Source organism: Phyllostomus discolor, chromosome 8 (genome assembly GCF_004126475.2).
Source record: "Phyllostomus discolor isolate MPI-MPIP mPhyDis1 chromosome 8, mPhyDis1.pri.v3, whole genome shotgun sequence".
In the NCBI taxonomy this organism is placed as follows: Eukaryota; Metazoa; Chordata; class Mammalia; order Chiroptera; family Phyllostomidae; genus Phyllostomus; species Phyllostomus discolor.
The window spans coordinates 16340531-16362829 of NC_040910.2; the positions used below are offsets into that span (position 1 = coordinate 16340531).

The following is a 22299-nucleotide window of genomic DNA, read 5'->3' on the forward strand; positions in this document are numbered from 1 at the left end:
GTATAAGTTGCCTTTTTTACATATGTTTGCATAATAGCGTGTAGGAAAACGAGGTTCAAATAGCTGTAGGTGTTAGGTCCTTAGTAAACTTCAAGAGGCTAATGACCATGCCCTTGACAAAAATCCCCGTGGAAGGAAGAATGCTAAGGTTGTTATTTGGGGAGCCGAAAAAGGGTGACTTTATTTTTAATGATTGTAGCTATGAAATGGTAAGTTTTCAAAGCCTTTTCATATACATGCTAATATTTGACACGTTCTCTTTTTGGAAAAAGAAGGCCGGAATGAAAGGAATATTAAAATGGGATTATTGCCTAAACAGTCAGGGCTGTCCCTGTGGCATGTGAACCACGCGTCACAATGTCCTCGGAGCCCACAGAGCCCAGAGCATGGCCGGCTTGAGGCAGGGAAGAGGAGCGCTCGGGGCTCAGCGTGGTGCGGTTATCAGGAGGCAGGGAAAGTCTCCCCTGTCCTGCAGAGAATGTGACAGGTCAGCTGGACAGTTGCTTCCGTCTTGAGAAGAGCGAGTCACTTGGCTCAACTAGTTTGGTGAAGGAGGCTCTCTCGGCACTCGGTGTATAGTGCTTCTCACCCGTAGATTCATGTCAACCTGCTCAAGCCCTGCATGCAGTGTGTGGACGTCTTTTGGAATGCCCCTCGTCTTCCCTTGTAAAACTCTGAGGACACAGAATTCATTATCTCCCAAATTAACCTGCCCAAGAGTCATGTGATTTCCACAGTTCAGAAGGTTTTTTCCACTCATGCTCAGCGGACAGTTGCCTTCTTATAGTCTCAACCTGTGAGCCCTGGTTTTAACCTCTGGGGCCAATGCCAGACCACTCCCTCAGCCATGTGACAGTGTGTTTGCATCTGGGGTCTGGTACCGTTGGGCCTCTCTTCTGGTCCTTCAGTTATATGACTTCGCTTTGAATTTCTCACCTTCCAGGTCATACTCTGTCATGTGATTTGTAATTAGAAATGTATCTTTGGTTCTTCATCCACAGTTCCTGGCTTACAACTCCCCAAACCCTGGGAATTTCCTCAGCGTTAAGAGCAACGGACTTTTATTTTGGTTTTATTTGGTGTCTTGTCTTTGGTGCTTGACAACACTTCAGATCCATGAAGATGAAATGAGGGTCTTATTATTCACGACAGGCTCCTTTCCACCACAGCTGCGTTTGTGTTCACTTTTGGAAAGCACCAAAGGGTGGGGGCTAGTTGCCAGGTAAACTGACCCTGAATTAGAGGATTGGAAATTTCAGTCCCACCCCCTAATTTTGGGAGAGGAGAAAGAAGCTGGAGGTTGAATCAGTCGCTAGTGGCCTATGATTTAATCAATTACACATAAAGTACCAACCTTGACCACCTTTAAAACATGGTTTTGCTTTAGGCACTTTTTTTTTTTTACGAGAACTAAAATGAAGAAGAAAAGGTTTGTTGCATTACCTCTGAAGTATAGGCCATGCCTGGGCATACGTACGTGCTTGGAGAAGATGTCAGGTGCTTCCGATAAATATAATTATATATGTGCTGCCAGGATGTGTTTTCTTCACTGTGGACCCACTAGGATCCATGCTTAGTTTTTCTACCTAGGGAAAAGGTCATTCCAGCCTTCCCAAATAGCTAGGGGTCATCACTTATTTTCCAAAGGGAAAATGTCATTCACCTTGAATATCTCAGAAGATAGGATGAGTCAGTTCTACACGTGTTTACCTGGAGTCGGTTTGGAGTCTCACAGTTAACAGCGAGGCAGGGTCCTCCTCTTTGTGAGGGCTTGAGCTCCCCTGGGCAAGCGAGGCCTCTCCCTGTGGGTCCCCAGCCCTTTGGGGATTACAGGTGGTAGCCTTCCTGTGTTACGGTTCTCTGTGCTGGTGTAAGAGAAGAAAAACAACCTCGGAAGAAGTTGTGCACCCAAATTGAAGGATGAGGAGGAAGTGAGAAAACAAAGGCATGTCATGTATGGAGTATGCCTTGTAGTTGACAGAGTATCTGTATTTCTTAATGTTACTTCAGGCTTTTATTGCTTAAATGCAAGCTTTTGCTTTGCATGTGAGCAAAGGACATATTGATTGGGGGAAAATCTAGTTTAGCACCAGCTCTTTATTCAGTGCAGAATACTTGTAGACAGTTGGGGTATGAAAGTCAAAGTTACAGCTATGTTTGGGTAAGCATTTTCCTCTGACTTTGGAAAATGTTTGCTGCCGTTTTCCAAGTGTTTGCAGCTGCAAATTGATTAAACTGTGCCCAGAGTGTTTTTAAAGGTTTGCAAACCAGAAAAGAGCATTTTACAATCGGGGTTATTTGTTCACACCACAAATGCAAGAGCTTAATCAGGAGAGGTTCCCTTGTGTAGATTAGGGGGAAAGTTACTTAGTGAGCAGCAGAAAACGTCCTTTGTGCCACTGGGTTCCCGATACATCATCGGAGTTATTTATTACTATTATTCCTCTGTTGGTTTTTGTTGAACACTAGAAAGAATCAGGGTACCAAGAGACTAGTTACGCCCACGGTTAATGTCCTTTAAAATGTTCATGGTTTGGAATAGGTAGTTCTGGGGTGGTTTTAATTTTATACAGCCTGGTTGATAAAAGTCGTCATTTACTGAAATCTTGAAGCCAGAACTCAAAGTCAGTTATGTGTTACTGTAGCACGTTGAGTGCTACCCAGATTGGTGTGGTACAGCCCACTGGGACTTAGGAAGGGGGTCTGAAGGTGTCTCCTGAAATTCAAGTTCAAAGCTTACAAAGGAAAAGAAAATCAGAAAGTCTGCCATTTTGTGAATTCCCCCAAGTGCACCTTTTACTTTTCTTTTTTATTGTAAACCAAGATTGAAGTTGTTTTTTAAGAAGCTTGTGGGAAGTCAGGGCCACAGTCAGACCGGAACCTGTGGGCTGAGTGACCGTGGGACTGGGAGTGTCTCCTGCCCGCTTCCCTGCCGCCCCTGACATAGTGGAACACGCTTCCGTTTTCTACCTCACAGGCCTGCGTGTCCAGGCTTGCATCAGATAACGCATATGAAAGCACTTGGAGGAATTTCATCTATTGAGCAAAATCTCCCCCATGAGAAAGTACGTGATAAAGGATGGTCTGTTAGAAAAGAGTAGCCAGCAAGCAGGGAAATAGCAATTGGCATCGAAACCTTGGTCTGGGAGTAAAGCCACTAACTAGTGGTGTGAATATGAACGAATCTTTAATCATAGGGCCCTCAGTTTATTCGACTGTGAAATAAAGGGACTGGCCTAGGTGGTAACTAGGCCAAGTTTCAGCTCTGAGATTCTGCGTTTTAAAGAGCCAGATCAAACATGAAGACGTAGTGTATTTCCAGCATCAATCCTGAACCCAACTGGTATTTTACTGCCAGTCCCTATTACCAATTCTAGTTAAATTCTCTATGAAAGACCATATTTAGTCATTGGGTGGCACTGATTCAAGGACAGGCAGCTGGGAAGTTTTCAGAGCTCCCTGGGTACCAGTCCCATGGGATCCGAACTCTGACCTTACGTGGTAGATGGAGGCTCAGGCTGCCTTGGAGCCAACTTAGAGCTCAAGAGTCAAATGGCCCCAGGATGATGAGTGTTTTTATAAACACTGAAGCTGAAAGTATGTTTGGCCATTTTGTAGTTACGTATTTTAGACAGAAGACTGAATACATTATTTTTGTCTCTCCTTTCTATTGCTAAAGGCTTTCTAAGGAGAGTGTGCATTGAGTTCCAGCTGTTTTCTGGTCATAGCCCCGTCTGTTGTGTGAGATGGGTTCTCACCAGTGAGGATGCAACAGGGCCCAGCACGACTGGGTCATGTGGGAGGCAGGCGAGCGTGGTGTCGAAGGCATGCACACGGAGATCAGGAAACCTGGGTTCGGACCTTCATAGGTCAGCCACTTGGCAGGCATATTGCAAGCACCCAGTCGCTGTAACTGTTCTTGTTCAAGATGACAGGAATATACAAGCATGGTGGTAGGCTATTTATGATAAAGACCAGTGAACTCGTCTGTAAAACATCTTTTTGAAAAAGAATGACCTCATCCTCTTTGATTTCCTTTAACCATACTGTTTGTTAATTGAGCTGAAGCAAATGCAGCAGGTTTGAATTGAGTACAAAACAAAATTTCCAGAGACCATGCTCGCTTCTTGCTTTGTGGAAAGTATTTCTGGCGAAAGTGGACCAGCCGTGTCCCCATGTGGCCCCTGGGAGCAGAACATGAAGGACGCTGGGAGGAATTTCTATGTATGGCTGTTGCCTACGGGCACGAGCATCCAGTTGTTGAGTCTGAGGAATCTGTGGCTCTGAACAGTGGTGCCAGACTTTTGTTTGTGCTGGCACTCCGAGGAGACCTGAGCAGGCGCCTGCTTCCTTGACACGCCTACACGTGGAGTTTTGTTTTTTGTCATTGCCTTGTCTGGTGCGAGTGTTTATTATGTTGTAAAAAACGTAGGTGCGGTGAAGGAACTTTCTACCCTGAAAAAAAAGAAGTTTTGAGTAGACTTGATCTCTTGATTCCGAGTGCTGGTTAAGACGAGTTCGTCTGGCCTCCAGCAAAGGTCACGTGGGACACGATGCTGGAAGTCAGGGGCGTCAAGGTATTTTGGAAAGAGACGTGAACAGTGGAGGCACCTGCACTCGTGCAGTGGCCCCGGAATTGGGAGATCACTGTTGTGTGTGAGGGTGATGCCCAGCTTGGCTCTGCGGAGCAGAAGCTGAACATTAGCTTCCAAAATCAGGTGTCCAAGAGTAGGTCAGAATTTTGAATGGTTTACTCTTTTCTCCTCTTGTAAGTGTAAAAAGAATATCCTTTTAATTGTTTCTGGGGTTTCAGAGAGGACCATAGTTTTGTAGCTTAAAAAGAGCATTTAGGACAGAAGCTAGTGCAGGCAAGGTAACCACCTGACATGTTTAGGAAGACATAGGACAATAATGGTGCATCTGTACGGATGTTCTCCCGTTTCAGTCTTTCTAAACACCGAAGGAACAGTAGTAGTTGGTGATTTTCTTGTTTCCTGAGGATTAAATTGTGTTCGTTGTGTAAACTGGCAGCGGGGGCTTTGGAAGCAGAGTTGAGAGCTCAGGTACCAACTGTAAACCATTTTCACATTGTGGAGACTTGGGCTGATTATTTAATCTTGGAGCTTTTCTCATTTTAAAACATGGAGAATAATACCTCAAAGGTTGTTGAACATATTAAAGTGCTTCAGAGAAAACCTGGTAGGTGTTTATTAAATTTTAAATGCATTCAAAGAAATAGGAAGTCATTTAACTACAAAATCCAGCGTTGAAGTGCAGAAATAATTACACAAAACAATGATATGATTCTAGATGACTTGGGAATTTTGAACAGATGCTCTTTGGCTTCTCTTTGACCCATTACTTGTTGAATTTTCCCCACCAACCTTTAGAATAACTAAACACTGAACTTGAGGAATATTTAAAACCTCAACAAATTGTGGTGTCTTCTCAAAACGGTGATTGAGTTGAATCATGAGGGTCTGCATTCGCTTTTATTATCATTATTTACTGGGTGTTTTCATATTATAAATACCAGTAGCTGCCATTTATTTCTGGTTACTGTGTGCCAACTACCGCACTAAACACTTGATAAACTTTATCTCAAAACTTAATCCCTGAAATAATTGAAGATGTAGGTGTTATGGCCCTTACCATCCAGATGAGAACATGAGGTGCCCAGTGTTTTAATATATGGAAACTTCCGTAGCTGGAGGATAGCGCTTCTCAAGTGAGCGCATTTGCTTTGCTACCAGGTAATCCACGTGATAGCTTAGCTCTTCGAAATGCTAACATATCACAGTTTCTCGAGGGAGTGGTTGGCCTTTAGAATCTTTGAAACATTGTGCACCTAATCAGGACTTGGGAAGGTCCAAGGAATTGACTGCGTATGTCTAGTGCCAGTTTTTTGGAAATAATTTTTTCGGTGTTTTGATTTGGACATTGGCCCATCCAAGACAAGCCCAGAATGCTGTGGAATGACTGTTTAAAGGGGGGAGTTTTAAAATGCAAACTAAAAACAAAACAAAACAAAACAACTCTGAAATCCAGTCCTCGTTCCCAGAAACTGTTTTTTTTTTAAATCCCAGTTATATTGAGATGTTATTGACATATATCATTGTATTAGTTTTAGGTACACAACAATTGACACACACACACACACACACACACACACACTTTAGAGAGAGAGAGAGATGATCACCACAGTGAGGTTAGTTATCAGTCATCACCTCACGTAGTATACATCTTTTTCTTGTGATGAGAACTTTAAGATCTACTCTTAGCAACTTGCAAATATACAACACAGCAGGAAGTGTAGTCATGCTGTAACTTACTCACCTTACAACCAGAAGAAATTTCCACCTTTACCGATTTTCTTCTCTCCTGAAGACCCCTGCCTCTGACAACCACCGATCTGTTCCCTGTTTCTATGAGTTGGGTTTTTTTTTTAGATTCCAGTGTGAATGTGATCATAAAGTATTTGTCTTTCTCCGTGTGACTCATTTCACTTAACACAGTGCCCTTGAGATGCGCCCAGGTTGTCACATGTGGCGGGAGTCACAGTCCTGGGTCCTGTTTTGCTGGGTAGCCTGATGCTGCGAATTGGGGCCGCCCCCATGCCTCACTCCTTACTCTCCCCCCCGCCCCCCCGTTCCTCATGAGTCCGTGGTGGTGGTGGAGGAAGAGGAGAAGGAAGAGGAGGATTTGTCAGCGTTTGTACCATTTCAGTCTGTGTGATCTTCCAGAAAGTTCTTCCTGGAAGTTTATCAGCTGTGCAGTGCCAGTTCTTGGGATATAACTTTTCCATCGCTTATTTAGGCTCTGGGTGCCTTGGCTCTTTGTTTTGCTTGGTTTCCTAGTCCAGTAACACCCGAGAGGCATTTGTTGTGTTTGTGAAGGCAAACAGAAGTCAAGGAGCTCTTGCAAATGTTGGTCACACACAGGTGCTGCTTTGTTACAGTCGAATTATGTTTTCCCGTCTTTTCTTACTGACTTCAACCTACTCTTCTCAACCTAACTTGTCTCCTATCCCCACCACTCCACATACTTTTTTTTTTATGTGACAGTGACAGACAGCAATAAATTTAGCTGCAGACAGTAATCTGGACAGCAGAAGATTTTTAAAAACAGATAAGTAACGTGCTCTTTGTAGCATGCTGTTTGCCAGAGTGCCCTGTTCGAACACAGGGTCTGTAGAAACACGGTGTGCGCAAGTTACCAGTTGGGGCACCACATTAAATTTTCACTAGCAAATATTTGTCCATGGCCGTTTAAATCACTTTTTATTCTGTTTACACATAAGGGGGCAGTATGGTACTATGTGTGCTGGTGAGATGCTTATTTATATTGGTATATAATAGTTTTTAGGTGAGGATTTCCAGACTCTGATTACAACTCCGATACAGTTTTCTCATGTGAACCGTGATACACAGATGTGATACCCTCACTCATCTGCCCAGGTCACATGGCTGTTTTTATTCAAATACATAAGTCTATAATAATCTCCTTGTAACAGTGGGGCTTTTATGCCGTGCCTTCTATTGTTTTGTATTTGTTTTGTTTCCTGTTCGCTGGCTTTCTTCCTGTTCCTTGCTTCTTCCCGAGGAGCATCAGCCCTCCGGCACGCCGTGTCTGTGCAGTGGTTGTCTTTAAAGACTTTATTTCATGCCCTCATTGAAGGGGGACGGGTCTCCTGTGTTGTTGGGGACAGGAAGCCTCTGAGCCCAGGTCTTGGCAGCAGTGGAAAGTCCACTATAAATCACCTGTGTGATATACTTCCCTTTATGGCACAGAGTGCTTTTCTCAAAAGACAAAAAAATTGCGAGGCAAAGACACAGCACGTGGTAATGAATACTATTGCTAATACGTGAATGGCACTGTGAATAATCATGGTGCTAATCTTCTAGGTTTCATAAGCGGAGGGGCTATTATTAACGAGAGGTTGGAGGGTATTAAAGTGACTTGATAAAATCTACAGAACAGTTTATGGAAAATGTATGTGGGAATCTGAAAAGTAATTTCATAAACACCAGCTATTTTTTAAAATGTAAAAATATTTGCAGTCATATGTTTTTGTTTGTGCAGTTTGAAAAAAAATTGAGACCAGCTTTTTGGCATGACTATAATGCTGTGTGAAATTTCAGGGATATTTGTTTGTAATAATTTATCCTGGCTACTTCCCTTATGGCTAAAGAGCTGTGCTATTGTCTATAGCTGGTGGAGACAAGTACACTTGTTTAGTTTGGGGAATGAATTTATTGTGAAATGGAAAGATTTCATGTTGCTTTGACTTAATTTTAACGAGAAATATTCTTTGGAAATCTTCTGTTAAAAAATAAAGACTTACAGCTTACACCCAAGCTTTGAAGGAATGGAGTTTTGGCTCCAGCTCACTTTTGGATGAACTCCAAATCAAATGTTGCTTGATGCTGGTTTACTGTTGGAATACACAGGTTTCTGCTCAGGGGAAATAATTAACGTCCTTTGTGCTTTGATGGCAGATTTTTAGGACCCTGCCTGATGCCACCTTCCCTGAGCCAGTCTCCCTGTCAGCGTCACCCCCAAATGCTCCACCGAGACAATCGAAGAGACCAGGCCAGAGGACCAAGCGACCCGTGGCTGTGTATAATCTTTGTCTTGAGCTGGAGGATGGTAAGATGTTCGTCACATTTTTCTGCCAACAGTGTGTTGAGACTATGGCATATCGTATGGGCCCCCAGGCAGGCCATGGTTTTCCGCCTTTTGTATTTTAATTTCTTTTCCCATAAGATTATAATTTATGAGATTAACAGAGAGGGTAATGCTTTCTTGTCAGGGAGAGAATGTAAGTTTCAGTTTTGTGTTTGTCTTTGTTATGCATGGTTCCTTTCATACTTTAAAAAGACGGCTTAAATTTCTTTTTTTGGGAGACTCGTATGACCTACTGTGAGGTTACATAACCCTGAGACAAATGGAAGGGGAGCTAAAATTAAAACAGACCTTTCATGAGAGGAGCAGATAGAGCCTGATGTTAAATGCACTTAGATTAAAGGCAAGCGTGGTTCACCATTGCACTGGTTACTTGTGGTATTTTTCTGATTTCTTATAAGGCAGGTATCTGATACTATGGCAGGGGTGGAAAGCTTGACCTGCTTTTAGGGGCTGAGAGGACTGAGCTACAGTGGGACTCTGGGAAATGGAAGTTGAGGCTACTGTGTTCCAGTGAATTCTTGTCACGTGATCACGTCTCAGCATTGCCAGATTGCCGAGTTTTTAGAGAGTCTGGAAATTTGAATTTTAAACTCTAATCCCTACAAAACAAAATGGTGAGCCGGGTAGAGGCCACCAATGGCTGGTTTGTACCCATGAGGGTATTGGTGTGAATGATAAGATGATCGTGGTCACAAAACCTGCGTTTTCAGGGCGCGTGTGTGCACGGGGGACTATTCTGCCGTGGGGCTCACCCCTGCTGAGGACGTTTCCTGATTTTGAAATACGCTTTCGTTTTCCTTTCTCGTCTCATCCTCTTCCTTTTTGTATCTTTCATTTATTATTCTTTAAAGCTGCAGAGCTGATGTTGGTTTGGAAGTGTCAGTGATTGTGGAGGGGAGGAAAGGAGTGAAGATAGAAACAATATGTTGGTACAGTACCATCATCATAAGCAGCTGTATGGTCAGATGTCCAGGTAGTTACTATCCGAAGATCTATGCCAACAAGCTTCGCTGGCTGAGTTGACCTGGGTCTGTGGGAGGACTCAGAGCGCTTCCTGTAATTATGTGGGGGAGGGGGAGGGGCGGCTGTGCTGCTTTATTTTTTAGATATTTTTAATTATTTAAAAAATTTAAAGATTTTAAATTTTTGTGGGTGATTATTTTCTTTCTTTTAAAACATTACTGAATTTATTGGGGTGACATTGGTGAATACAATTACATAGGTTTGCAGTGTACACTTCTGTGATACATCATTTATGGATTGATTTGTGTGCCCAGCACCCGAAGTAAAATCTCCTTCCATCACCGTTTGACTCCTGTTAGCACCTTCCCAGCTCCCTTCCCCTGTGGTAACCACCATGTTGTTGTCTGCGTTTTCTGTTTTTGTCTTACCTGTTCATTCGTTGCTTTCAGTTTTATATCCCACACATAAGTGAAATCCTATTATTGCCTGTTAGTGAAGCAGACTTATTGTCTGACTCAGTGCTCTGGTTTGTTATGCTTACTGCCTGATTCCCTTTGCTCCCTTCTTTAATTAATACTAACTAGTTACCCATGCTAACAATATGGTGGTTGACCTTCTCTGTCTGACTTATATCACTTAGCATGATAGCCTGCAGATCCATCCATGTTGTTGCAAATTGCAAGTATTTCATCTTTTCTTATGGCTGATTAGTATTCACAGTACATATGCACCATATCTTTTTTATCTAATAATCTGTCAAAGGCATCTTTGGTTGTTTCTGTGTCTTGTCCATTGTGAGTAATGCTGCAATAAAAATAGGAGTGCGTACATTTTTATGAATAATTGTTTTCGATTTTTCTGGTACCTACCCAGAAGAGGCATTGCTGGATCATATGGTAATTCTATTATGACTTTTTAGAGGAACCTCCATACTGTTTTCCATGGTGGCTGCACCAACTTACATTCCCACCAACAGTGAATGAGCATTCTTTTTTCTCCACAATCTCCCCAGCACTTGTTCATAATAGTCATTCTACAGGAGTGCAGTGGTATTGCATTGTAGTTTTGTTTTGCACTGGGAAAAGTGTCTGTTCAGGTCCTCTGCCCATTTTTTAATTGGATTGTTTATTTTTTGTTGTTTAGTTGTACGGGTTCTTTATATATTTTGTATAATAACCTCTTATTTGGGGAGGTGTTTGCAAATCTCTTCTCCCATTTGGTTGATTACCTTTTTGTTTTGTTGAAGGTTTCTCCTCTTGTGCAGAAGCTTTTCAGTTTGATATAGCCCCACTCTATAATTTTTGCTTTACTTACCTTGCCTTTGAGGTCAAATTCATTAAAATCTTCTCTAAGACCAAGGTACATAAATTTAGTACCCGTGTTTTCTTCTGTGCAGTTTATTGTTTCTGGTCTTATGTCTTTGATCCATTTTGAGTTAATTTTTGTATTTGGTGACAAAGAACAGTCTTGATTCACTCTTTTGCATGTGGTTTTCCAATTTTCCCACCAGCATTTATTGAAGAGGTTTTCTTTTCTCCTTTGTATGTTTTTGGCTCCTTTGTTGAAAGTTATTTTCCTATATATGTTTTATCTTTCCTGGAAGCTTGTTTAAGACATATTTCAAATCATACAAAATTAGTTCTACAGTCAGATCCTTATTTTCCAGAGGAAGAGGCATGGATCATTAAACTCAACCTCAACCTATAATTTCAGAGCTTTCTTTTAGACATTAGTTTCAACTTTCAATCCCAGCTAACCTTATTCTCTCTCTCTCTTCTCACTTTCACTCTCTCTCAACAGAGTTGCTAACAAGGAGTGAAACTGACTGGTTAGAATCGCATCTCATACTTCACTTGTTCTCAGGTAGAAGTGTTAATAAAGAAAGAAAGAAGTGTTGAAAAGTAAAATGGGAAAGAGACATCAAAACTGGATTGACTATATTTCATTAAGGAGATGACCAAAGGGGGACCTTTTGGCTTAGAATTACATTTAATTTTTTGGCATTAGTAGGAATTGAATGATAATATCCAATCAGTGATTGTTAATGGGTAAGAAATTGTTGAAGTGGTATTTAGCACATCTTTTATGGGAATATTCATGATGTTTTGCTATAATTTTTTGTCATATAATAATTCTTAAAGTTTTGATTGTAAGGGAAAAGAAGATCATCAGAGAGTCAACTCCTTTAGTCTAGTTTTATGTTCATTTATATGATGTTTCATTCGGCATTTTGTATTTTATAACTTTACATTAATTCTTTTTGATTGTAGCCTTAGATTTTTTGGGGGGGAGGCAGTTGTCAGAATCAGAAAACCCCATAATTTTCATCATGGAGTGATTTTATCTTACCCTAGAGGCCATAAGATCAAGCAATTAAAAACTATTATTTATCCCTTACTCCCTACCAACCCCCATTATTTGTAGCTAAGCTTTAGTGAAACTTAAGTTGTATGAAAAGAATTATTTTAGAGGGAACGAAGTAGGGGTATGTTTTGCATATTCTAAAAGAAGAGAAATATATGAAGAGAAGTGTGTGTGCTTTTGAAAAGAGGTGTGCAGGGAGAGGGCACTAAAAAATTACGTTAGTAAATATGAATCAGCATACTGAAAACTCTACCCCTTCAAAAACATCTGTTCTTATCACTAGGACTTAATTTTTCTTCTGTAGAATAATGTCAGTTACGTGGATGTTTCAAAATTATAATCTTTTATTGTATGTTTTTTTCTCATTGTTAGTAGTAGAGTCACCATGTTTAGTTTTGGTTAAGATATGAATGTTAGCCAACTTTGGTGCATTATTTTTCCAAATGTTTTCCAAGTGTTAGTTTATATGAGCCTGATAGAAAATTTAAATGGCAATATGCCCTTTTCTCTCCCTCACTGTAGTATAAGTTAAATTTGATTTAATAGAATCCAGAACAAATAAATTTTGTTTAAAAGTTAGGCAGATGGCCCAGCAAGATTCAGGAAATGAGAATGGGCACCCGGAGAGCTTCTGCAGCACTAGAATCTGGGCACAAATGAGGTATTTGAGTGAAGTGGTTGGTGGTGATGTTTCATCTTCAGCTTTGGTAGGCTATGGAACTGATGTCCCCAACAGCGAACCCTGGAAAACACTCAGTTGGTTTCAGTTTAACATCAGACAGATCAAAAGTCATTATTAGCAAGGACTCAGCAAGCCTGTTAGCATGAGCTGGGAAGCAGAGAGCCCAAAGTTGTGTGGAACAGGAGAGAAGCCCTGCTGGTAGACAGGACTTTTATTATGTTATATTTAACCCCACCACACTCCCAGCTGCGACGGTCTTGAGCAAATTTAGCCATACTACATATACAGAGCTCAATGTTTTTCTTTGTAATATATGATTAAATGGTATTAAACTTACTATTGATATTTAACTTAATCAAAGACTTTAACATTCTAGTTACTTGCTTAAATATCTTTATTGATGATTATCATGAACTAAAATGGGTATAGTATCTAGCTAGATTTCTTTAAGTAGAGTAGCTGTTAAATATTTACTGAAATTGCCCTTTTGTTATTTTGTAGAAGCTGTATTGTTCATTTTTACATAGCATCGAATAATCTCACAAACTTCAAAGCTAAGTCGATTCAGCTAAGCCAGTTGTGAAACAGCAAAATATGATGTAGGCTGCCAAGTGCTTAAAAAAGATGAAAAATCAAAGAGTTGCTTTCATTTCATTCTCAAGTTATCTTCTTGTGATTTTATTTCTGTAGAGCCAGTAATGAAGTAACTCTAAAGATTTTTAGTGTGTGTTGTGTTTTTGTTTTCTCCTGCTCACCCCGAATTTATGTCCTCACTACTTCTGTGTAAAGAGGCTGTTATGTTTGTTGGAACCTCCCCTCCATACAAGGAAAGCTCGTGAGGCTACATGAGATTTATTCATTGTCATTTCCTTATTCAAGTCAGGAAACAATTTAAAAAGTTTCGGTGAGTGAGAGAGAATATCGTCATCTGAAATCTGAGTACACACTCCCTTCTTCCTTTATATTAGCTCTAATTTTAAACAGAACTAGACAGTCACGGGACTAGTTCTTATTCGTGTCTTCTTGGATAATTACATGCTCTGTGCTTATCTTTTTTATACATGGTAGAGTGTTTGTTTATTTAGGCAATATAAAAATACAGCTACAGTGAGTCGAAAACAAATTCATCTTGCGAGCCGACTGGCAGGACTTCATGCTGTTTCCGAGTGGGTCTCATTCAGGTACCATCGGGAGGGCATTTTCCCACCTGACTCCCGGGTGTGCTCCCCGCAGCACGTTTTGTGAAGCATGTGTCGTCGCAGTGACAGTAGATATATGATGAAGACACAGGGCCTTATAAGGAAAAACGTGGACATGCAACTGTTGATGGCGAGATGGATATGCAATGAAGCATGACCATGTTCCTTCTAAGGACGAACACACCCTGGTAGGGATCAGTCTCTAAAACCAGAGGACAAGTCGGCGTGTAGGAATCGGGAAGGCCATGGTCAAAGGCTGGTTAAGTGATGTAGCTTAGGCCGATTTTGGCACAAACCAGCAGCACTGGAAGTGGAGAATAAAATGGGTATCTGTGAGAGATGTTAACGCAAGTTACTGGGACTTCTTAACTGACTGGATGTGGAGGACGAAGGCAGGGGACCAACACGGATGTCATGAGCCACATTTTAGGCTCGTAAGTAAATCTGTTCTTGTGTTTATGTCTTAGTCTTTGCCCTGCTGGTTTTTAAAACTATTTAGACCATTTTTCCATCTAAGGAAGGCAGTTTCTCTTTTTGTTAGCATCTTCAATGCATACTGCTAGATAGGACTGCTTCGGAAAGTAGGTTTGGTAGAAATAGTGTGGGCCTTGTGATGCCGCTGCTGCCGCGGGCCTCCCCGTGCCCGCCGTGGTCAGCCCCGCTGTGTTCTTTGACGTCACTGCTGATGGTGAGGCTTCGGGCTGTGTCTCCTTCGAGCTGTTTGTAGATAGCGTTCCAAAGACACCAGAAAACTTTTGTGCTGTGAGCACTGGGGAGGAGGGGTTTGGTTATAAAGGTTTCTGCTCTCACAGAATTATTCCAGGATTGATGTGCCAGGGTGGTGACTTTACACGCCACAGTGGCACAGGTGGCAAGGCCATCTATGGGGAGAAGTTTAATGAAAAACTTCATCCTGAGGCACACAGGTCCTGGCATCTTGTCCATAGCAAATGCCAGACCCAACACACACGGTTCCCAGTGTCTCCATCTGCCGAGACTCCATGCTGGACGCCAAGCATGTGGTCTCCGGCCGGGTGAAAGATGACAGGGATGTAGCCAGGGGGCACTTTGGGTCCAGGAATGGCAGGACCAGCAAGACCATCATTGCTGGCTGTGGACCACTCCCATGAATTTGACTTGTGTTTTAACCTGACCCCCAGACCATTGCCTCTGTAGCTCAGGAGAGCACCCCTTCACCCCCATCTGCTTGGAAGGTGCTACAGTCTTCCTGCTCTCGCCACAGTTCATTGGGTTCCGAGCTTCCCTTACCCCTTCCAAGTCCTGGATTGCAGGGTTAAGTTCATGGTTATGAAAGAAAAACTAAACAACAACAACAAAGAGAAATAGTGTAAAATAATATCGGTATAAATAGTATCTTGGAAAGTCAGTGGAGAGAGAAGTGTTAAATAATTACTAAAATGTTACGTCTTCTTTGAGGAAGGAATGGTCTCGTAACCATGAGCAGTGAGGAGGTCCATTTTCCCCGCCCGCCCCTCACGCTGATTTGTAGTCTGTTGTAACGGACGAGAGGCAGGCACTGTGCTGAAACATGCCCCCGTCCTCAGAAGTCAAGGATGGATGGTGGATGCTCGCTAATCTCAGTCCCCAAGAGAGTATCTATAGAAATTGCCTTTATGAAAACATGCTTTTGTAAGTGAATTGTACCTACCCCGTCCTCCCCCAAATGTTATCGGGACATTTAGGTGTGAGAAGAACCACTTTAAAAGCAGTCGTGGGCCTGGATTTTTAGTGATGCCAGCTAGAGCTATCGATGTTTCTTGTAGACAGACATATCTCATCAGCTTGACACAGAAGTGTAATCAACCCAAGTAACCAGGCATGACCTTATCTTTGTTTTAAGCTTAGTAATCTTCTTCCAATTCTTATCATTTTTTCTCCTGACACTTCATAGGCGGGCTCTGGGTAATAACTTTCTGAGTGCCAAGACCTCTTGCAATGTTATGATTCCTTGACACGGAATAACTGTGTTGTGAAGTGAAGTTTAAGACCAGGTTTGAATCAGTGACAGCGTATATAGACAGATTATTTCTTAACTCAGTTTTACAATGTTCAGATCAATGGGTTGGAAAAGGCCGTCAGAAATTTCAGGGCTGCAATTGAGTTTTGGTGTGCCCCCCATACATCATGCAAGCCGCCTCCCCTGCATTACCGGTTCCCCAGGAACCTTCCAGAACATCAACCCCTCCTAATGACAAAGCACCAGGCATCTTCTTCTGTGACTTCTTGTATAATCTTAACTCGGCTTTGGTGTGGGATGATCATGTTCCCTTTTCAATGGAGGGGGGGAAAGCGTATTTAATGCCTTTAAAAAATACATAGCTGCTTCTGTGATGGAAATAAGTTCATGGCAGGTAACTAGGATTTATAGGAGAGAGAAAAAACTCTTTAAAGCTTGTCTCCCTGTGGTGTGGGTTTTTTCTTCACTTCTAATAGCTTTTATTTTAATTTCTAGTTCTGAATTCAAGCAGCTGTCACTCTCTTTATAGCCCTCTTTGAAACTCCTACAGCGTAGGAGGTAGCCAGGCTGTCTAAGAAACATCTTTTCAAACCAACCAAAGTATTGTTTATCCTGAATGAAATAGAATTTTTAAGGCTGTCAAGAGTGACTGATTTGAAAGGTTCCTTGGGTAGCTGGGAAGATGAGCAGAAATCTTGCAGGGGAAGGGGAAGGTATTATCTCAGCGTGACCAATTCCAAGTGACTTCTATTACTCAAAAAATTGCTATGGACCGTGACACAAATTACCAGGAAATAAAGGTGCCATTGACAATTAATATGAGCAAACAAACCTGTGGCCAGTTAATTTTTACCGACTGAATCTTACCAGCTATGGAGGAAAAAGAAAAGATGTGAGATTGAGCCACTGTGGAGGATACGCCTGTTAACTACTTGTGTCTGGGTTACGATGAGCTCTGGGTAGCAATGATGCCACGGGCCTCCCTCTGGATGCTCATTCTACTTTGCAAGGCATTCCCATGTGCCTTCGGAGCCATATTCGGGAGTCCAGTGTCACCCTTGGATGGAAAAAAAACCTTCCAGCCTATTAAAATGAATTCTTGAGCTGCAATTTTGCAAGTACTACTATTCTTTAAAATCAACAGTGTGATTTTTTTTGAGCTTGAAGTGTAGTTATGGTCATGATTTAATTTTTCTCTTTAGGGCAGAATAGAACTAATGGTTCTTTAAGTCTCTGACTATTGATTATCTCCCTTATTTTAGAGATATACTCTTTCTTAAATTTTTAAATAGTTAGTGTAACAACAAGTCACAAAATTTGGGGGGCAATAACAGTGAAGTTACTCACCCCATGTCACAGACCAGATACTGTTTTTAGCAATGCGTGTTAAAGTTAGGCAACCACAACCGTTCCATAGGTATGTTATTATCCCTGTTTTACAGTTCAGGTGACGGAGGCACAAAGAGGGTCAGCAGCTCAGCCTGTCTCACAGCTGGTTAGTGACCCAGCCAGTCTGGGGTCCCAGCAGCCCGACCCAGAGTCGGGGTTCCGTAACCACTCTGCTGGGGGCGCTGGGCACCTGTGCATTTCAAACAATGCATTGATTTATTATTATTATTATTATTTTAAAGATTTTATTTATTTTTAGATAGAGGGGAAAGGGAGGGTGAAAGAGACTGAGAAAAACATCAGTGTGTATTTGCCTCTTGCACTCCCGCCACTGGGGGCCTGGCCTGCAACCCAGGCATGTGCCCTGACTGGGAATTGAACCTGCAATGCTTTGGTTCACAGGCCTGCACTCAATCCCCTGAGCTATACCACCCAGGCAGATTTATTGTTATTATTTTTTTAATTTTCTTTCTGTCTTCTTCTGTCTATTACTTTTTTTAGTTTTCTTCCTGTCTTTCTCTCTCCCCCCTTCTCTTCTCCTTCCCTCAAATGAATAAAGCAAGTTATGAAACAGAATTTTCAGTATAATCTCGCTTCTAAAGGAAAATGTCAAGAGATGTATAAGCATTCAAATAAATTTGGAAGAATATTAATCAGTCCTGACAATGGTTATCCTTAAGGGTTGGGAGCGTGATGATTTTCTTCTTCTACATATCTATTTTTTTTCCTATAGAATATCCCTTGTTACATATGCATGTGCATATATACACATATAAAGGCATATGTGCACATGCAACCAACACACACACACACACACACACACACAGTAATTATTTAAGCTACAAAATTTCAACTTGATGCTGATGCAAGCTGTACTTGGTACTTGGTGTGCTGAGTGTGTGTGTATATATAGGAGGAAGGATGGAGCAGGGCCCTGGTAAACGGACACGGAGTCCCTCAAGCGTGAGTCGGCCCGGGGAGATTTGATTGGCACCACATTGAGAGTGGGTGGCACTTGCTGCCTGGTGATTTCCTGTTAGAACTAACACACCTTTCGCCTTCTACCTGGGCTGCTCTCTCAGAATCACATTGACCTAGCATTGGGGGGACCTCTATCAGTGGGACTACTTAGGCTGCAAAGAATTTTATTCAATAGTCAAATTATTTGTGGTTAAACGTGGATTCAAACTAACCTAGACTTAAATCTCTGTCACTTCTTGCTAGCTTTTGTGGTCTCAGCACATTCTCCTCTTAGCCTCGTGCATTTGGGGCAATAAAATTTTATGTGGTTTTTGCCGAGAACAAATAAGTTAATGGCTCTACACCACCCAATAGGTAATAAATACTCCAGAATTTGAGCTTACATTTTCTTGAGGGCTTGATGTATGTAGTAGAGGGCTTAACATCATAGAAAGTGAAACTTAGTCTTTTATATTTGAGTATTTCTGTCCTGCGTAATTAGTAGGCTTATTGGTTGCTAGCGTCTTAATCTGAGAATGGATAGTAATAACATTCTGGGTGTGAGGAGACTGGTGGGGGAGGAGGAGGCTCGAGCAGAGGAGTCCCCCTGCCCCACCCCCCCGCCTTGTCTCTGCTGGGTGGAGTCTGTGTTCTGAGCGCCCTGCTCTAAATTTCCCGAGCTGTCGGAGTGTCAGCCTTCCTCAGAAGTTTATGGAAGACAGTATCTGATTACTTTTTGATTCCCAAGCATAATGGCACATGGTTGTTATATTTTTTGTTTGTTTATGTCGGCAGAAACCTCAGTCTGTAAATAATGCCCCAGGTCTGTGATTATGATATAAAAAAGCTCTCTGCTTTATAGAGGAGAGCAATTTACTTTGACTTCTATTGACATTGCAACTGAACTGGCCTTATTCATTTTATAATTGAATTGCTACTGACTTCCATTGACCTTTGCAAGTCGGAGAGGTGGTTCCTGGCATTGCAACTAATGCCTATTAGCTGCTGCTCTGACGTTCTAACGGGGCCTGTGTTTTATGTCATAGGGTTATAACACAGCTGAGTCCCTCATCAGCGTTTCCTAGCATGCGCTTTTGGCAATCCTAGCCATCCAGTAGCTTTTGGGGGCAAATGTTATGCTTAAGTTTTTAAATCTTTGGACAACAGAAAATAAAATCTGCTGTATAATTTTATGGTATTTCATTATATTTTTTCATGCCTTAATGTGACATTTTAATTTACAGTTCAGGTGTTGCCTTTTCTCTTATTCATTTTTGGTTTTTTTGGCAGGGAGGGATGCATATCTACATGTAGTTCTGTTTTTGTACTTTTGCTATTGGGGGTGGGAGGCCATTCCTCTGAGAGACATGTTTCCCTTTCCTAATCATGGTTTCAGCTGGAGGCCTTGTATTACCTGATTGAATTATTCCCATCCAGCCACTGACTGCCATAGATCTGCGTATCACTTCGCTTCCTTATGGCTGGTCTGGTTTGATGAGGGCAAAGGGGAATGCGAGGAACTGGGGCATCTTGCCCCCTGCCCGGCATGGCATTGATCTCACTCGCAGTGGAACTGAGAATTGGGGTAAGTGGGCCTTTAGAAACCTTTCCTTCTGCGTGGCAATTGTAACCTGTCTCTCAGTGCACCCCCCCACTGCTGAGAAACACAATTAGCTTTCTTCCCTTAATGGGCATTTGGCAGGGTTAATTCCTTATACTCTCACCCCGTTTTCCCTAATGTAAAACCTAGGGAACTTTTTCTGATCAAAGAGTCTATACTTTTTTTTTTAAATACTAATTATTTACCACCTACTTATTCTAAGGAGAGTAAAGAATTCCCTTTGAGTGGTAGAGTTGGGCTTGCTTTTTAAAGAAAGATACTAAACAATTACATTAGCAATTCTAAAAGTTCCGTTTTAAGGCCAAACTTTGAGTTCTCTAACCTGTCTTCATTATTCTAATTAGTTTAAGAAAGAAATTAACTCACTTGAATTTTTCGTCTAACTTAGGATTTTTTTCTTTCTACAGATCTTACCTGTTTAATGTCACCATGGATAGTGCCTTTTAAAGCAAGTTACTGCAATTATTTGGCCATTTTAGTTCGAGGTGACTAGCATGTATTATAGAAAGATGAGAAAGATGAGGAGCGCTGGGTTTTCTTTGGCCGGTGAGGGCCACCTGGGTTTTGGATTTGACCGTGCCTTTGCTCACGAGAAGCTGTGCTTCTCTTGCTCGGCTGTGCGCCAGCCATGCTGATTTTATACGACAGCTTCCCGCTACAGAAGGGCAGAGAGCTCCGCAGGGTTCTCACTCAGCCAAGCATCTGAGTGGGTTGCGTAGAAACACGCCTGTTCACTTGTCTACAGTAACCAAGGAGTAGCCTACTTGGATGGAAGCATCTTAGATAATGCAGCTAGACAGGAGCAGCTGTTCTTCTGTGATGTCTGGGTGTGACCGTTCCCCGTTTTCCTCAGTCTTGCAGTAAGACTGGTTATCTGCACCCCCCCCCCCCAACATCTGCAAATCAGTAATTATGGGAATGCTGGTGCTAAAGACAAGATGCAAACACACAGTACTGGACTGAACTGTGATTTCCTCCTTCGGAGCCATGGTGAGTGGTGGGCTGTTCTGGAAGTCAAGCTCCTTTAGAACTCTTGAATGTTTCACTGTTGACAGTGATTTGGAAGCAAGTGGACCTTATGATACTTATAAGACTTGGGTAGGAAAGGTGAGGCCATGTGCAACTGCAGTGTCCTCGGATGTCCTTGTTACAAGTGGAATTCCGTACCAAATGAGTTGTTGCTCCGAGGTAGTGTGGCAGTTCTGTGGTGTCTCATTTCTCATGAGTCAAGTAGTACACTTTGACCTTCGTTAGCTGCTTTTCAACCGTCAGCACTGCTCAGTGCGTGCTGCTGTTCCGATGCGCTTGGTTGGTAAAGGATGAATAGCTACATCTTTTGAGCTTCATCAGCCATTAAGTTCCATTGTTGGCCTCATCCTAGCTGTCATGTTGGCCGTATGACAGTCCGTGGACATGTGCTTTCTTGCTACTGTTTCATGTATCTGAAGCTCCTCACCAGCTCCTAGATAGGTTTGGCCTCGTTCTTACAGAACACTTTCATCCCAGCTGTTCAGCATTAGGTTTTATTTACAATGTCAAGTTCAACGGCATTTTGCGCCGAGGTGAGGGGAAACAAGTTCTGGCTTATTCTGATGTACACTGGTTGGTGCAGCGTTAGGAACTGGTTTTGACACGGTCAAGTAGAGCAGCTCAGACTTTACGTTAGCAAACTATGTCAGAATACGTGTGACGTGAGTTTGGGAGTGCTGTTCTTGATGCTGGACACTCGTCTCCTTTTCAGTATACCCTCTGTCCTGGGTAACATTTGGAGGAAGGACCACAAGGGTTCCAGGGAGATTTTATCGATGTCATCATATCCGCCACATGGTGGTAGAAACCAGGGCAGCGTGAATATTTCCTGCTTAGTTCAGAGGTTATGTCTTGAGTAGGCTTATGTAAGCCAGCAAAACAAACGGCACTCTCCTCCTCCTGCAGCATTTTGTAGTTCCCTCCCCATTTTCAGCTTCTTCCTGTCCATGTCACTCCCAGAGCCATTAGCTTGTCCGCTGCTGTGACTTGTACCCAGAGAAGGCTTGTCCTTGAGCATGTCCCTTCTCTTCCTCACCCCCTGAGCGTGCTTCAGCATCAGGAATTAAGCCTAAATTTTTGGTGTTCTGGTCTTCTTTGGGTAGAGCATCATTAGAGCAGATGCACCATTTGGGCAAAGAAGTTGAATTACTCTAAGCAAGACATTATAGGTTATTATTGGGCAGGCCACTTGAAAGACAGAAAAATGCGGAATGACAGAATGAATGAAGGCAAAGAGGGGTGGGGTGGGGTGATGTTAGAGCAGCTTTGTGCATGCCATGTTGCTAAAAGAGCCCATCTGATTTTATTGTTTTTATTTTTTAATTTCTGTTTACTTAGTTTTTAGAGATGGGGACAGGATGGAGAAGGAGAGGGAGAGATGCATTGATGTAAGAGAGAAATATTAATCGGTTGCCTCTTGTATGTG

General features: G+C 42.1%; 1 protein-coding gene across 2 annotated transcripts in view; it reads left to right on the forward strand.

Moving 5' to 3' along the window:
• Positions 1 to 22299, forward strand: part of ARHGAP10 (Rho GTPase activating protein 10) — a 234932-nt gene that overhangs the window by 184542 nt on the left and 28091 nt on the right. For both annotated transcript variants that reach the window (XM_036031869.1, XM_036031868.1), the window contains one exon: positions 8499 to 8649. In XM_036031869.1, the coding sequence (XP_035887762.1) occupies positions 8499 to 8649 (151 nt within the window). The remainder of the gene's footprint in view (positions 1 to 8498; positions 8650 to 22299) is intronic.